The sequence below is a fragment of the Erithacus rubecula genome, assembly GCF_903797595.1.
Source record: "Erithacus rubecula genome assembly, chromosome: 3".
Classification (NCBI taxonomy): domain Eukaryota; kingdom Metazoa; phylum Chordata; class Aves; order Passeriformes; family Muscicapidae; genus Erithacus; species Erithacus rubecula.
This window is the reverse complement of record NC_136689.1, coordinates 67,122,689-67,141,256: the sequence shown is the minus strand read 5'-3', so window position 1 is coordinate 67,141,256 and position 18,568 is coordinate 67,122,689. Positions and strand designations below refer to the sequence as shown.

Genomic DNA, 18,568 nt, shown 5'->3' with positions numbered 1-18,568 from the left:
CCAACATAATTGCAGTGGAACAGGTCTGGACTGTACAGTAAGAGGCTTAAGGGACTCATGGTCCATTAAGAAGGTAGGAGCTTGATAAGGTCTGTTGAGCTGACAGCAACATGTTCCTTTTCAACTCCCCTACCCGAGGCTGGTGCATCACAATTTTCCAAAACAATTGTTGTTTATGCTGAAGTTTTCCATGTTTGGTCTTTCTCCAAAACCAGATTTCATTGTCAGGTTTTAGCTGAAGGCCTGCTGTTGCTGCTTGGGTGGGCACATGTAGGGAAGAAGGATATTTTTAAAACATCTGAATGTTATCATGCAGTCAGGAAAAAAAAAATACTGAAGTCTGGTACTAGGAATGAATGAAATTATTTGCTAATACCAAGCACAGATGAGCTTTTGCAGGGCAGTATGAAATATATATTGCTTTAACCCATTTGGTTAAGGTCAAGAATGAAGTGACTCAATGTCCTGGCTTGTTACAGACATGCTGTTCCTGCATGGAGGGCTGATTTGAATATTGAGCTATGGTTCAGTGTTGTTGATTTCAACATGTGATGGATCAACCCCACAATTTCAGAGCAACCTCAATTGTCCAGAAAACTTGCAAACCCTCCTGGCAGAGTTGTGCAAGACCAGAGGGTTAGTTTGTTTTGTTTTGTTTAATGGGGTTGTAACCTTGCCAAGCAAAGAGACAGACTGCACATCAGCAAGGACAACTTTTCGTCCAATTTTTACGCTCTGCTGAGATCACAACAATCTCCAAGAGCAAATCTTTAAGTTTTTGCAAAAATTAGTTTTGGTAACATCTCTGTGGGATATTTGCTTACAACGCTGCTCACATTTCTACTACATACTCTTAGATAACAGGAATTTTATTTGTGGCTGGCTCTGCAACCTCAGAATAGTAATTTCATCTTTTTTCTGCCTCTAGGGGGACAAGAATTAGAAATTATCTGACAACAAATACTGTGTAAAGATAAGAAATTACTGTTGTTATTATAGAAATATCGAACCAGGTGTCTTCTACAAATACTGGCTTTGTTACTATCATTAATATTATTGAATTAGTAGTTGTGGGAAAGATCTATAATGTAAGAGGAAATTGACAACTGATAGGAATAGCTTGTTAAACTGAAAAGGAAAAGTGTTAGACAACTAAGAATCCTCTTCATGGTCCAGGTAGCAAAATTGGAGGTATTCCTGCTGCCATTCCTCCTTACTCTTGCTATCTACTACCATGTAAACAGCAAACCAGTAAGTTTCCTGAGTCAGTTTGTACCCAAAGCATCCTTCTTGAAAGCATTCCACATGTAACCAGGGCCGTAAAACAAAACAGAAGGTTGATGGTTTTACTGTGATGCACATTGCAATCAAGTAGTTATCTGATGGATCATCTACTTTTTATGATCCATGATGAGAAATATAGCTGTCATATGAGGAATAGATTTCTCATCGTAAAACTTACCTCTGTAATTTCAGCACCTGAATAAGTGCTGCCTCAGGTGCTGATTGTGCTAGTAAACACTGTCTGAAGAGTGATTTCCCCATCTGTTTCTCCTCCTTCCAACTAAATGCACAGTTTGGCAACAAGTGTGTTTCTGCAGTTCTCTCTCGTTCAGCAGCTCCTGCTATTAAAGATCTCCCATGAGGAGGTTCCTGTTGGGTAGCTGCTGCTGCAGGAGCTCACCTGGGGGAAGAAAAGCCTTGTGTGTAGGTCAGTGTTCCTGTAAAAGCTAGTGAAGCAATGTCTCATGGGAATGTTAAATCTCTTGTGGCGCAGATGGCTTCAAGTCACTGCTGCCACAGCAAGGGGCTGAACTCACATACCTCGTTCAACTCAGGTTCCAGTGTAACAGGTGAGAGAAAAGCTCCTAGTTTATGTAGGGTTGTTTACCTCTGCACTGGTAAGGCAATTAACTTGGCCCTTGGGGTAGATGTCTAAAATCAGAGCTCTCGAACCTCTTGTACCACATTTATGTACAGCACATTCTCCCTGGGAGAAAACAAGATACACATTGAGGATGTAGATCAAAACATGCAGAAAGTTGCAATGATTTCACCACTATCCATAGGACTTCTGGTATAAATCAAGTGGATGTTAAAAGTGAGGAAACCTCTTCATCTAATGTGATGATTGAACCACAGGAACAAATTTTCCTCTGGGATCTGTGTTGTGGACCCCCTGTGTTAGGGAGAGGTTATATGTTTCAGCGTGCTGACAGACACTAACACATACTGGGCTTTATTCACCCCTGTTCCTCCAGCCTCCAATAGCCCTTTGCACCTCTGGATCCCTGTGCCTTTGGCACTTCTGCTGGTGAGGCTCTCAGATGGGGGTGTGGTTTAGCTAAAATGGGTGCTTTTCACCAGAAGAATAAATTATTCCTATACTACTGTCTGAAAAGGGTGGGTCTGGAGCCAATTTAGTGAGCATAAGTTACAATTGACTTTGGAAGTAATAACTTATGCTTTGAGCTTCCTTAGATGTATAGCCAAGGAGCTGTCTGGCTGCATGTGTTCTTACACATCTTTCAGCTAAATTAGAAATCCAAGTGCAAAATCTAATTTGGGGAGATATCTTGGAGATTTGTGACCTTCCCAGAAATACTTTGAGTCCATAAATGAGCCAGAGGGTCTCCTCTGGTTTCATCTACTTTTTTTTTTTTTTTTTTTTAATTGCCACATATGGTACATTGCTAAATGGTACATGAAGTTTATTATAACTTAGTTAATGAATCTGAGTGTAATTTTCCCCAGTCCTGGCAAGAAAATCTGCTGAAAAGCTGATTAGTGAAGGGAGCCAACTTAACTGAACACCCTATTCAGCGATGTGACCAAAGATTGAAGTATATTCATTTGTGTCAAAGGTAGAAAAGCCTTAGGAAAGCATAAGATGGGGATTGCACTGAGAAGTAGGAGGACAGTGGATGGAGCCTTTAAGGAGATGGGAAGAAAGGTAATGGTGAAATAGAAGAAAAGCAGTGGAAAAACATCAAATGGAATATTAAAATAACCACAGTTGAGACACTGGGAATATCAGCAACACTTGACCCAAGGATGAACCAAGTTGGATATTCTATGCTATGAGAAAGAAAGCTTAAAGGAAGCACTGAAGCCAAGGGGAGAATCTGCTTTTGAGTTTAGTCATCTTAGTGGAAAAAGGACTAAATCAAGCAGACATATAAAGGGCAAGAAAAATGGCACATGGGGACAGTTCATTTCTTCCTACTGCCAAATTTATGTGTGTAGCTTGGTGGGATGCTACCAACAGTGGTGATGAACATTACAAACCTGGGCTGTATTCAGCCCACTCAGCTACTTCTTGGTCAGGCTCCTGATGATATCAGTGGGAGATTGCATGGGAATGTGCAAGTCCCTCCTCCCCAGAAATAGCAATTCTCCCAAAAAATATTCTGTTAGATAGTGTGAGCAGGTGTCTGGAATTGCTAGCATACTTTTAGTACACTAGTTAGCACCTCTGATGAGGTCAGTTAAGCAATTTCAGCCTTGAATATAAAAGTTGAAGTACTTAGGGTTTGTAGGAAGAAGAACTTTATTTCAGAGAGGTGCTGAAATTTGTATGAAAACATATAGCTTGTGGCAGACAGATGAGCAAAAATGAGAACAACAATCATCTCTAAATGTTCTTTTAATATGTGGATTTTAATGTGTTCAACATTATGTATGTTGCTGCACTTATTTTTCTTCTTATGTAGACAGGCACGAGTCTTCCCTACATTGTACTTTGCCTAATTCATACCCATGCAAAGCACAGACCAAGTGGGAGCAAATCAAGTTGGTTGAACCTTCTAGTTAAATATGTGAATAACTATTCTGGATGTAAAACAGCTGAAAAGAGTACTGCTCTTACATAGCATTTGCATGTCTGCTATCATGAAGGATCACATATTTCACAGAGTTCCTACACAGAAAGAATTGCAGATGACAAATGTCCCGTTACTCATGTAGCTGGTCATTTTTGTATGCAATTACCAGAATTGCATGCTCAGTTCCAGTAACTATGTGCACTAAAATAGGCTACAACAGCCTGCTTAGGGCTGTTAATAACATGGTGCAAAGTCTCAGTCTTTATTGTTTTGTTGTTTTATGCTGGTTTTCTAAGCGAACTGAGCTAGGAATTAGTTTGGTTGTTGACTATTTGAGCAACAGGCAGTATACATCTATGTGTACTGCCAAGGCTGCATGACTGCAGAATTTCTGCATTGACTCCCATATAGTTTAAATGCTGAACTTGCTATAAGGAGCTGATGGGCCAGCAGATAGATACTGCACCAAGTGACCAGCTGCAGTGCATGGCTCAAATAAGGAACAAGCAGCTCCTGAAATTTTGCATTTAAAATCCTTTGAAATCCATACATCTCAAACTATCAGTTTCATAGTGAGACATAAGTCCTTGCCATAAGCAATTCAGAGTCAGCCTGCAGTAGTTGAGGAATACTTAATTGGCATTTCTCTTTTTTGCATATCACTGTTCTCATCGGTTCTACTACGTGTTTTTTTTCCCGCCTGTACAAACCTCTTTGCCTTAAAGGACTCACGAAGGAAATAATTAAAAAGTACACAGAGGAAAACTGTCTGAGAAGAAGGGGCAGAAATCCAAGGTGCTGTAGGGAGTTGCCCCAAACACTCATTCGGATGATTATTAATTTTTTTCTTACTATTATTTTATGATGCTGTTTATGTTTAATTACTCATGTTTTCCTAACCTGTGTGACAGGCATAATTTGAAGAGCAGTAGTAATGATCAAGCTGTGGAAGTGCCAGCTGCTGCCTACGTGCTCAAGCAAGCATAGAGCAGGCAGTGTCAGGAGACAACTGTCTCTTGATTAGATCTGAACTTCTTTTTTTCTCATGTTATGAAAATGATCCTGACTGTTAATATTTAAATATATATTATACCCAAAGATGCTGTGAAAAGCGAGAGCTCTCTCAGGTCACTGCCTGTATGGAATAGTAAGCTTGTGGGCCTTTACTGCAGTATATGGAGTTAAAATGCTGTTTTAGTTGTAAAAGATACAGTTGGTCTATTTGAGTGTTTTTCATCTGAAAATTAAATCTTTAGAGCAGAAAAGACAAGCCAATAAACTTATAAGTTCTGTTACTCTCAAGTCAATCGTAGCAGCCTGAAGTGGAAAAGTTGAGGAAGCAATGGTAATTTTTTAGTATTGCTAGGATGAATATTTGATTTTTATGTGAAGGACACTATGAACAAAAACCCAGGGGCAGAAATAGAAGTGAAACTGTAGACAAATGAGAAATATGTGGTTAAATAAGTCACCTGCTGCATCATGGTGCTGTATGACCACTCATACTTGGAGAAATTTGCTTGTGGGGGGGTTGCTCACTCCAAATCAATGGTAAGGACTTACAAAGGGCAAATTGTGTCAGATGCAATGTGATGTGAATGCTTGGCTTCTTCATCTGAAGTAATCTATACATCAGAGGGAAATGGTGGGATATAGACTGGGTTATCATCTTGTTCCTAAGTCAAGTCCCTAAATCATCCTGCCTCCTAGCTTCATAAGATGGGGGTGACAGTCCTTTCTTCCCTTTGTAATGTCATTACTGTTGCTTAATTACATAAAATCTATGTCTTCTCTGGTGGTCCTTCATTGTCACTGCTGTGCTGCTGTGAAGCAGTTCTGTGTTGTCTAAGTGGCAATACATCTAGTTGAAATCTTGCCCAGGTTACAAGTGCAATGAAGCTGCCAAGACGTTTATCTAGCTTTCTTCAGCTGCTTCTGAGATTCTCAGTAGATACACATAAATTCTGTAATTCATTGCTTTGTGTGTTCATGTTTATTGCTGTTACACTGGAATAGAAATCAAAGAAAGTAAATCAAGCCAAAAGGTTTCACTGGTGACCTACACTGAAAAGGAGATGAGAGCTGTAGATGAATTCTAACAGAATATTCCAGGAGATGGTATTTGACTTTGATAAATTTTAGGAGAAGGGGCTGCCATTTCTGTGTTTGTGCAATGCATAATGGGACCCTTACCTGGCATCTCTGCCCTGCCAAAACATGAATGAAAAATAGGTTTGCTTTTCTGAGGAACAGCTCTGTCTTTCACATTGAAACTTGGCAATAAATGATTCCTATGTGAGTGGTCTCAAGAGACATTTTCCTTGTAAAGTAGTCAAGTGATTGATGAGGCATCTCACATTTTAAACATTATACAGGTGAAAACATTGGAGTATTCTGAGCCCATGCCTGCTGCTGTGTATGCCTGAACAATTTGCTTGCTTTTTAATTGTGGAACTAGAGCAGCTTTGGTAAGTAGGGCAAGACCAGTAGAAAATGCTAACTGCTTTCCTTCTGTAATGAAGTTTTTCATGTTTGACTGCTGCAGGGTGAAGTAATGAAGAAGTTTTTGGTAACAGATCCAAAATTCCTTTCTTCTTTAGTTGAAAGTATTTAAGAGAAGGAGGTCATTGAGAGGACAGATTTCAAGAAGTGGTATATACATTTGGTGATGCTTTGGAAAGAAGCAGAGCATATTAGCCATGCTTTTACAGTGTATGTGGCTAATGCACTGCCAAATCTGTGGAATTTTATAGGCAGCTACTGTGAACAGTAATAGTAGTCAATGTATCTGCTTTTTACCCCTACTTACACTGGCACTGTGAGCTTTGGAGTATCTTATTGCTTCTTTAAAACTTATTTCAGCATAGTTTCAGCCCTGTCAGCAAATCTCTGCTGTGTTACTGGTAATATGAATTGTCCTCCAGAACCCTGCAATGTTCCACACAAAATCCTGAGGAAAGAGAAAGCTAATGTGTGACAGAGTACCACTGGAAAAGAAAAATGAACAAATCTGTGATGATATAGAGAAAAAAAGAAATTGAAAAAAATGTTCAAGTGAAAAGAATACTACAGTAGAAATGAGGAGAAGAGAACAAAATCTCGCAGTGAGGTAACATGTTTTGAGGATGAAGGAGAGATAGGAAAGTAAGGCCAGGTTGAAGATTATGTTTGTGAGCAGGAGATTGATGCTCAAAAGAGAAATGGGACAAGCTTGAATGAAAGAGAAAGACTGGGAGACACATCAAATTAGGAAAGAAATATGTCTTACAACAAAAAGAGATAAATAGGATTTTACAGGAAAATAACTTCCCCAAAACATGGGAAATATTTAAACAATAAAAAAAATGTGAGAGAAATTAAATACCAAGGTAAGGGAAGGATGGAAGAAAACAAAATACTGACCTTCGTAAGGAAAATAAGATTGTTCTATTCATTTTATTGATTTATTGGAAGATTGTGTGGTGAATTTAATGTCTGCTCTGAAAGTGAAAGATGTCATAGGAAAAACTATGATTTTTTTTTTTTCCCAGGCTTTCCTGTGCAGGAAATGTAATAGGAAGTTATTTTTATTAACGAAGATCAGAGAATATACAACAACAAACTACCAAGGATGGTGTGAAAAATCCGGTTATTTTTCCAGTCAGACCAGAAGAACCTGTGGCCATTGACCAGCAGGAATCTAAGGGTCAGATTATTAAGCAGCAGGATCAGTGAACTGCATGGCAATTGGAATCCTTTGCATCTTTAAATACACACCAACAAACTTACAGTCAAAAAGAAGTCTTGAACACCATGGTAGCTGGTATTTGTAGCCATTCATTAATTGCTTTGTGCTGTTTTGTCTGCCTAATCAACACAAACAGCAGACTTGTTTGATTTAATTTGCAAATGTGAAACCAATTGATTTTACGGCAATATTCTGCTTGCTGAGCAGTATTTTTCCATCAAGACAGTCAGGTTACACCAGTCACCAAAAACTGATGAGGCAGAACAGTGAGAGCCTTGGATAGAGAGGCAAGGTCTTTGGAATGTTTTGGAATTTGTTAGGGGGAATGCACCCCCTGATTCAGCATAGCCGTGATGCTGAGCGTGCTGGGAGGACTTTATCCTTTCAAAAGCTATGACAAACTGTGGCAATACTCAATCCACATCCATAACACACTTGCAAGGGACGGTGAGATGAGGGAATGGGGAGCACAGTGCCTTTATTTGCAGCAATAGTATGTGTTTCATCTGTAAAAGAGATATTCAGCTGTCTACCTTACCCGGACTTGACCAGTGGCCAGTGTTTTATCTTAACAGATTTGGCTGAACACACATGCAGAGTAAAACAATGTTTGTTTATGGGCAGGAAATGCATAAGCTTTTTCATGAATAAAGTGTGAGTTTGAAACATTAAATGTGACATGCATTGTTGTGTGCTACTACCTGCAAAGGGTTCTTCTTTGTAGTGTCCTACTTGGACTCCAGCACTAAATCTTTCATCAAAGCAAGTCTGATTATCTTGCACATGGTTTTCCTGAAAGGATGTTATGATTTTCTAGATGTTTGGTGGCTGGTGATAAATTAGGCTTTTATGATGTCATGTGAAAGACCACTGCTTGGACTTCCTTCTCTATGAAGTGCACAGAAGAATACATTTGGGACATACTCAGCATCAGAAATTATTCTACCTTGTTTTATTTTAACCCTTTTGTGGACTGTTGTGTGTCTTGTAACTGTGTTCAGGCAAGGATAGCTTCATTTTTGCAGACAGGAGCCCCACAGTATAATGTTCTGAGTCCCCTCCATATGGTGACTTGGAATTTTTTTCCCACTTGGGTAAAAAGATCTTCTTGAGCTCCCTTTAAGCTCTTCACAGCTTAAATTCTCTCCAGATATATTGTCTTGAAAAGGATTTTCAAATCAGATGGGGTTTTATTGAGAAATTGGAATGCAGTGAGGGGTAGGGGATAAGGTGATGCATCCCATAAATTAGGTCAGGTTTATGACTGTGTAGAGGGAGGCTGTTTCTAAAAAAACAGCCAGCAGTAAAAGGCAGATTGTGACTTTGTCCAGAGAAGAGGCAGCTCCCTTCTTCATCCCCCATACTGCAAGGAGGGAGTATTTTACAATTCCTTTTTGAACAATGAGAAATGACTGAACATCTCCATGTTAACTCTTATGTACTAGTCAATCCATAGCAGGAGGAAGACAGGAAGAGAGAAATATCCACGTCCTCTCTGTCCTCTTCCTCCAAGTCTTACCACAAGCTTCAGAGGGACAGAGGTTCATGTAACACTTTAAGAATTAAGGAAGGAGGTGTCATCTCTCCTGCCCTTCAGGTGGTGAGGTGAAAAAAGGGCATAGACAGCAGCTGTTTTTATAGATGTATATAGGTAATATAGTGTATTTAGATGTATGCAGGGTATATAAATGAGTTTTTCCATATTCCAAAAAATATTTCAATATCATTTTGATGTTAACATAACAAATACCATGGTTTTTTTCAGAAATGTGAATGTTCATGGGATAGCAAAATCACCACAAACAATGCATCCTGTAAAAGAAAAATAATAATTATATGAAGAAGTAATATCCTGAGTTCATAGATCTGCATTCATTAAATTGCTGCTTAATGCTCTAAAAGTAGATAGATTAATATCTGTAATTAAAACACAAGATAAGTGGATAGCTGTCGTAATGTTTACTGTTTTGTTATTTAACATTTGGTATTTGATTAGAGATGGTAACTGAGTTTGTTTACATTTCCAATATAAGTTGCTATAAATGAAGTATTTTTTAGTGGAAGAAGAGAAGAAATTAAGTAGGATTGCAGCATGGATTGGTGGGGTTATCAGTTTTCATATTCATCTTGACATGTCAGACAGCTGAAAAAGACATTCATTCCTGCACAATAAACCCAGCTGAAACCAAACAACTTCACAAAGTGATTTCCTGATTTTTTCATAAAATGTGAAGAGTAGGGAGTGATGAGAAAACTAATCAGAGCAGATAAAAAGTGGTGAGAAATACAAGTAAAAATTGTAAAGGTCTCATGCCCTCACCTAAATATACATAATGCAACAATAAAACCACATATGATGAGGACATCATTATCTTACTCCCTCCTCCACCACCCCCAAAATAGTTCTCAGAGTGGAGAACAGGTAAAGCAAGAAGAAAATACATAGAATAGTGAGCAAAAGCAGGACTTGAAGGTACTAGTGAGAAGACAAGAAACCTGTTATTTTCATATACTACAGCTGATCCTCATCCATATGAAAAAAGTTCATTTCTCACAGGGTCTTGGTTTTTAGTGATGTGCAGGTGACATATTGGGAGAGAGCCTGAAGAAACATGCTCCTCTACAACCTCCTCCAAACCTCTGCTGCAAAAGGAAAATTCACAAATGCTTCTAACCCATGTCATGTAAAATCCACATTATTCAGATACTTCTTAATGGCCAGGTTAGTTTGAAAACAGGGAATGGTTAGCTCACACATCAGCAGCCAGGCTACAGGGCAGTAGAAGTCAGGTGGGTGTAGTATTCAGCATTTGCAAAGAGCATTTCTGTTTTGTTATAAGAGTAGAAAAATCTTTCTTTGATAATTATTAGTTTCCATTTTATCAAACATTTTAGGGCTAAAGATTTTAGATGTGATGTGCATTTTTGGATGACCTGGTACAACATATCAGAAAGGAAGAGTTTCTGCTGGAGCAAGGGCAGAGGAGGGCTGCAGAGATGGTCAGAGGGCTGCAGCACACCTACTATGAAGACATGCTGAGAGACTTGAGGTTGTTCAGCCTAGAGAAAAGAAGATGGAAACAGAGCAGCCTTCCATTACCTATGGGGGACCTACAAGAGAGCTGGAGAGGGACTTTATACAAAAGCACATAGTGAGAGGACAAGGTGGAATTGCTCTAAACTGTAAAAGGGTTCAGATGAGGTATTATGAAGCAATTCTTCACTGTGAGGGTGGTGAGGTCCTGGAACAGGCTGCCCAGAGAAGTTGTGGATGCCCCATCCCAGGAAGTGTTCAAGCCAAGTTGGATGGGGCTTGGAGCAACCTGCTTTAGTGGAAGGTGTCCTTGCCCATGGCAGAGGGGATGGAACTGGATGATCTTTACTGTCCTTTCCAACCCAAACCTTTCCCTAATTCTGGGATTTTGTCCAGCCCTAATACCTGAACTATCATAATTATGGTCTGTGTATGGCAAATGGAGGGGTTTGATTTTCTTTCTCTCCTCCAGAAGTTCCCTGCTTATTTAGAAGAAGGATTCCTGTGAACTAGAAATTATCTTTCCATTTGGAAGCCTCTTTGGCACTTTGCAGGACCATGAGCTGAGGTTACAATTGCACTTGCATCCAGACTGGGGAACAATTTCCAGGTCTTCCCAGGTGTGCAGAATTTGGCCTCGGAGCGAACTAGGAGGGAAGAAAGCACCCACCTGACTGCAGGAATTCTGCTGGGCTTTCCCTGCGGCGGGGGGAACACTCTTGGGACTGCTTCATGCATGGCAGCCTGAGAAGCAGCCATGGTCCCACTTTGCAGAGGGATGCCCTGGCACAGAGCTGTGCAGGATGGCTCCTGATGAGCGAGCTCAGCTCGGGATCCAAAGCCAGTGAAATTCAGCACTGGCTTCGGGGATATCGGGCTGTAATTCAGGAGGAATTTTATCTGGCTCGAGGGACGGCACTGGCCAAGATGTTTTCTCAGGCTTGGCTTGGCAAATGGACAGATCTGAGTAATGCTCAGCCCTGCGAGGGACTCTTGTGCCTGCAGCTCCTCCAGTGCTTGCCTCGGGGCCGAGGCCTCTCCTCCCAGGCATCCAGAGCAGGGACACTGCCTCCAGCTCGAGATTCCGGCCCGGAGGCACCTGAGCCAGCTCCCCCAGCCCGGGGCCAGCTCCCCCAGCCCGGGTGCTTTATCTGTGCCAGCTCCGGCGCTGAGCGATCCCGTTTCCCCGGAGCGGAGCATTGTTCCCGGCCTCCGGCCGCCGCGTGGCCCCGCTGATGGACAATACCACCCGTCCCCGACTTCCTGAGCAGACCAGACAGCTTGCTGTTCTCTCCGGGTCTCTTATCACCCCTGTCATTGAAAGAGAGCTCTGGCTTCGGCTGCGCTTGGGGCTGATAGGCAGCAGCGAAGTGGAAAAGGCGCAGGGGAGGGAGGGGAGGAGGAGGAGGAGGAGGGAGAGGAGCTCCATTACTGTTATTATCGCCCTAATGTTTATTGCTGCTCCGAGTTCATTTGCCTTAACCCTTTGGAAGCTGGTCAAATTAAAGATTATCAAACTGATAAGATAAAGCCGCTGTTCCGACGCCCCTGGTTCCTGGCGGAAAAGCGAAGGTCGTGCTCAGGTTTTATTGACTGTGTGCTTTGTGTGGATACCTTATTGCTGGAGTGCAGGGGGTGCCGAGATATGACCTTCCCCTAAAGATGCCCACACTCGCAGCCTGCCGAGGTCCATCGGATGGTCAGGGCTCAGCACCGCGCAGAATCGGTCCTTTCCTCAAGTCATTCTTTCCTCTTCCCTTCCTCCTCAAGATGGTTTTAGTAAAGATTAAACTTTCTGAATAGGGAGGGGATTTGCATAGGAAAACATGCTAGGGGGGAAAAAAACATTATGCCTCTTATTTTCAGTGGCATTTAGTTATATATGAGTTTCAGCCTATTGGTTGCTTTTGCCTTTTCCTGTGGTTCTTTGTGAACAATACTGCCTTTCTGCAAAAGACTGCTGACCCAAGAGTGGAAAGCAGTCTGTTCATGCTGCATTAAAACAAATTTAGATCAGGAACCAAATTCACTGGCATTCTTCTATTCCCTTGGTACTCCAACTGCTCCACAACTTTGCTTTTCTAAGAACAGGGGAAAGAAAAAAATGAAAACTGAGCGACAACACATTTTGGCTCATCTTAAATTCCTGGAGATGTTTACTGTGCCCCTTGTCAGACTTGGGCTTCGCTCTTCAATATGTTTTATCTTCAGTCTCCTCACATTTATTATGGAGATAGGAGTCTCTTGTTTTATAATTATACAGGGTTTTCATCCCTGTTACTATAGCTATTATAACAAATACTACCCCTTGCAAAGAAGCCAAGCCAGTGTTCTCTGTCCCGTGGATCTCCAGAGGAACACGCAGAGGAGCACACAGTGCTCATTACTGTGACTCCATCTGGGGTTTGATCCAAGCTCAGCTGAGCTGTGCATTGAATTTTGCACCAGCAAGGCTCATGTTTACAGGCTCTACAGCTCTGGTTTAGTGAAATATTTCTACTTTTCTTAACAGAGTGCTCAGAAGAAGTCACAGTAGCTGTTTTCCAGCGTTGCATGTGGGTTAAGACACGATGTCCCTGGGCCTGGTGGGAAGCGTGGCGGAACACTAGGGAATGGGGAATAAGGTTGATGGTGAAAGAACTGCCTAGTGAGCAATGCATGCAGTCTCCTGATGTGTTTGCAACACTTCAGCAGGGCTGTTCTCCAAGCAATAAGCTGCAGCAGATGCACATACATACTGTGAGGCTGGTGTTACTATTGAGATTTACTACTTGAACCCTCTTAAAAAAATGCTATGTAAAATGCTACAAGAAGCACACAAAGGGGAGATTATTTAGTAAGATAAATGCTAGTATATACATCACAGTGATATAAATTTTTAGTAGGGCCTGTTGTGATGAGACAAAGGGTAATAGGGTAATAGTTTAATTAAACTTAAAGAGGGCAGATTTAGACAAAATATAAGGCAGAAACTTTTTTTATTATGAGATGGTGAAACACTGCAGCATCTGAAGCGGATTGCCTAGAGAGGTGGAAGATGCCCCATCCCTGGAAGCCTTCAAGGCCAGGTTGGATGGGTCTCAGAGTAAATGACCTAGTTGAAGATGTCCCTACTCAGTGCAGAAAGGTGGGACTGTATTAACTTAAAGGTTCCTTACAACCCAAACCCTTCTAGAATTCTATGATAATGATGAAAACACAAAACTTCAGTCTAATCAAGTATCTATGTTTGGTTTTGTGGATTTTTGCTTTGGTTTTTGGGGGTTTTTTTGGTTTGGTTTGGTTTGGTTTTTTGTATTTTTTTAATGGGATATGTCAAAGCTAAAAGGTGGTGATTTTAAGAATAAGGAAAATAAAGCACTGGTGGGGTTTGCAGGAAACTTTAACCTGTCTGTTCCTGAAATCCTTTTTGAAAAAACATCTTGAGTGAAAAAGCGCAAGACTAAACACTCAAGCCAGAGCCTCCACCAAGCTGGGTCAGTGCTCTTTGCTTATGGGAGCCCTGAGGTAACAAATCATCTTCCAAGCAGTGGTGCTGATTGTCAACATAACCCTGGCTTCTTTTCAGATGCAGTTTTACTCTTGTGTGCTTAGATCAGGTTTGTTTATTTTTAGAGGTAAACCCTTGTCTGTGCTCCAGCAAACAGAGCTGGGCACAATTCCATCACAGGTGTTTTACTGAGGACTTGATCTCAGTTTTATTCTAGTGGAAGAGAAAGCAAAAGCTGGCACTGGGTGCTGGCTTCAGTGAAGGTACATTTGAAAGGGAATCAACAGAGCTGTAGTGATAAAGGAAGCCTTGGCCTTCTTTCAGGACATACTATCTCCCTTTTCCTACGTTGTCTTGAGGCTTTAAATTTTCAGTTAAAGTTAATTGAATCAGACAGTGATACAATGCACAGTGAAACCAGATCAATCACTGCACAAGAGAAAATAGGAGTCACAATAGCACTCAGAACAAGAGCTTGGGAAATGTGATATTTACATTAAAATATTTTACATTTTTGTCTCATGGTTTAAAAACCAAATTTTAAAATGCCTTACCACATTGCATAACAAATTTCTTGCTGCTTATATGTACGCATTTGTGTGTGTGCATTTGGACAAAAAAACTGAATAATCACAAAAGCAAATTTAGTAATAATGGGGTATTTTCTACACACAGTTACACAGCCTTGATTGCAGAAAATGTAAAACACTAAAACTCACATCATGGGAACTCATTCTGTTCTCTGAGAGGCAGTCATGTGACAGTGAGCTGCATATAAAGCTATAGGAGGATTTACTTGCTCATATTAAGTGGCAAGAGAGAATTTGACTGCTGTCTTTTCCATCTTCCTTCCCTTTAAATATTTACCTGGATATTTTTTCTGACCCTTGGAGTGCCATTAAAACTTGTCATTACTAGTCTCCTATGTTAACTGCTTGCATGGAAAAAAAGGACTTGCTCCTTACAAAATGGATAACTAAAAGCAAAGACTTGATTTGATGTTCATGATCTGAGTGCTGTAAAAACAACAGAAAGCCTTAATCAGTGTTTTCAGGGTTATAAACTCTTAGCTCAGTATCTAAACCCTCTGAGTTTTCAGGGAGTCAAAGGGCTTTCTTTTCCTGTCAGTATGTAAAGCACAATGGCACAGAAAAAGTAATCCTGCAGGAATACAAAACATGAAGTGGTGTCATTTCATCAGGTGCTTTTCCATCAGGAACAGGGATATGGGACAGTTTATATTCAGCAGCAGCTGTTTTTCAAGAACCAGTCCCCATTTCACCAAACCACCTCCCCACCCTCCTATCTCCGAAAAGGATTAAAATCCATGTTTTCTCCAGGGGAATCTGATCTCTTCTTTCTTCACTTTCTGATCTGGTTGTAGTTCCAGAAAGTGATGCCCTGGTATTGAAAAATTAATACACTTTAATGTGAATATGCTAGAGGGGGATTTTTTGGATGGTGAGGTTGTTTGTGGATTTTTTTTTCCTTTTGGAAGCCTGACAGATGCATCTCTGGTTTCACTGAAAGACTTGAACAATATAAACAAGCAGTCATTCTGTTCCAAGAGAAGCTTTTTTTAATATTCTTATTTTATTGTAATTACCTTATTGTTTTAATATTATGAGCTACTTGTAGAAAAATACAGGAAACATGACTGCAATACAATCCTTTAATCAGGAATAACTTTGTTCCAGTCATCATTTCCATCCAGTGTTGACACTTTGGCTAATAAAAGTACAATCAAACCTTGAGTTTAGGTGTAATATAGTGTTAATATCATGGTTTCATTTGGCCTCTGTGCCTAGTATCATCTGTAAATTAACCTTTTTAAAAGTGCCTAGGAGATATTTTGTCAGTAATGCTGTTTTCAAGTGAATTAACAAAGTTGTGTTTCTCAAAAGGACACAAATTTCTTCAGGAGAGCCACTTAAAATCTTTTAACCCAAGTCAGCTGGGGGATTTGTATTATCATATATATTAAATCTTCCATTATTTTCCCCTTTTCCTTTTTTTCCTCACAGATTATGCCCTAATACCTTTACTGCATTATTGTCAAAGCTTGTGAATTTTTGAAGAAAAAATATGAGGGTATTTTTACTTAGATATCTTCAACATACTAGTTGTTTGTGTGATCTCTGTGTATAATCCAGCGCTGCAAATACTTCCCTTTTACTGATTTGCAGCCTACCCCCAACCTTATTTTGGCCTACTCTGCAGATGAGTGTTTATGTTTTTAAATAAAGGGCTGGAATTAGGTAAAGTATTTTTATATAATCTGTTTTATGAAAAAGCATTTGTCCAACACAGTTAAAAGACTGCTCCCAAGCTGTTCAAAAGCAGAATGCAGCTACATACAGCAGGCCATGGCAATTAATTTTGTGCTTCCTAGTAGATTTTTTTTTAAATGGGACATCAATGTCTTAGATAAGGCTTAGTTTCAAAGCATGTTTTTGATATAAAGATTGTGGATGTAAAAGTTTTACTTACACAACATTTATAAAAATTAAAATCTGTATTTTATGATATAGCTCTTACAATTTAAAACTAAGTGATATTAAAGGACTTCACTTCTAGCTAATGGCTTGAATTAGGGCTGAATAAAAGGCAATTGTTTTTATACTGAAATTATTATTTTATGAAGGATTTCCTTGTTTCCAGACACATACACACGTATGTAAATCAAACTGAACTGCAGATAAAAGATACACCTCCATGAGCACATTAGAGTCTGATCCAAATTTTATCAAAGCTAGTGGGAATCTCCCATTTCAAACCAGATTTTGCAATACATATTCACACGACCCTCCAGGGGATCCCTCAAGTTGATGCAGTTTTGCATGACTTGGCCTTAAATGTCTGCTGCAGTTTCAAAAAGCCCATTACAGGGCTGCAGTAGGAAATCATTTAGTCTAATTTAAGGAAATCATGGTGTTTTTTTACATTTTCATATCATTGTGTTCTGATCCATCTGTTTACTCTCTTCTGAAGGCAGGATGAAATGTGTTTTAGCCTAAAGACTGAACTAGTAAAATGCTGCCTGGAGTAAGCCTCGGCAGACGTGTTTGTTCCACATCCCCTTCTTCAGTGCCATATTTCCTTTGGTGGATTTCCTCTGCTCCTGGAAGCAAGCTGTCTAGCTTTCTTGTGCACAATTATGAAGAAGAATTTCCTACAGGATGAGGCGATTTGGGAAGTTAACATGACCTGAACCACATATGATCAACTGAGAGCATCTGAAAAATGTGGCATGCAGCATTGCAGTTTTTAAAAATCTACACTCACAAAATGCTCCTTAGCTCCACCGCTGGTCAGAGAGTGGGAGAGAGAAAGCAGTCCTTGCATTTTTTTTGGAAAGCCTGCTGTGTTACCACCATAAAGTCAAATGCAAAAGGAGAATTCAGCCTTAGCTTTGTTGTTCTATAATCAAGCTGGGTTTGTTTGGGTTTCTTTAAACCTAGACAGATATAATGTTAGTATTTATTGCTACAAAGACACACAGCTTGTGAGAAGTGATGATATATTTTATTCAATCAACACATACATTTGGAAAAAGCTAACTGTTTAAACACTGTCTTCCAATTTTAAAGAAAGATACAGTCAGATTTTGCATTCAATTATAAATATGGTTAAAGGAGCTTTTGTCTTTGTTTAATTTTGTTACATTATTTTTGATGACTGGTTGTGGGATTGTTTTGGTATGGTAGCAATTTTAAGGATACTTGAACTGTAAGGTAAACATGACCAAAGTCTTGGTTTCAGTAATGGTTTCAAGGCAATTTTTTAATTTATGAGATATTTAGACTTTTATTTGCATGTGGATACTCAAAATACTCTATGAAAAAAATATGTGCACATTCGAAAGCTGGATGTTTACTGGTGTTGCATGTGGTTACCCATATCCATAAGAGTCTTTCAGCATCATTTGCCTGTGATCATGTTTTTATTTGAAAGAGGCTAGTTGTCATGTTTGCTCTGTGATTTACATTATTTAAACAAATGGGGGGAAAAGAATTTGAATCAGCTCATTCACTACCATGACTAAGATGTACAATAACTTCTTATAAAATGTTCACTGTTATATGGCTGTAGGGCTGGAGTTCAAGCCCTCTGTGTGCACACAAACAAAGAACAACTCTTTCCATCTGAAATAGCCTGGTGAAAGGATGCTGCCTCCTGGTGATTTAATAGGCATATGAGCTTCCACTAAAATTGCATCTTCAAGAGAAATAGTTCATCCTTGGAAGAGTCCAGTGGTGGGGCGCAGTCTGTGCTCAGCTCACAGGGAAGCAGGAACAATGGGGAGGCCATCAGGGTGGGGAAGGTAACAGTCCTTGCAGTGCCTCTCTTCTTTTCCACAGGATTTTCTGCAAGGAGACTGCACCAAAGCCAGGCAGAAGCTGAACTGGAAGCCGAGAGTCACGTTTGATGTGAGTGGCCTTTCTGGCGTGGTTTGTACCTGCTGGGCGTTCATGTCCTCTAAAAATAATTCA

At 40.1% G+C, this 18,568-nt stretch overlaps 1 protein-coding gene across 2 annotated transcripts in view; it reads left to right on the top strand.

The window, feature by feature from the left end:
- The window catches only part of GMDS (GDP-mannose 4,6-dehydratase), a 397,060-nt gene that overhangs the window by 377,222 nt on the left and 1,270 nt on the right, over nt 1-18,568 (top strand). Inside the window, exon 10 of one of the 2 annotated variants that reach the window (XM_079300996.1) lies at nt 18,437-18,505. In XM_079300996.1, the coding sequence (XP_079157122.1) occupies nt 18,437-18,505 (69 nt within the window). Of the gene's footprint in view, nt 1-6,199; nt 6,276-18,436; nt 18,506-18,568 lie in introns of those variants that run through there. The other variant, XM_079300997.1, reaches the window with a different exon arrangement.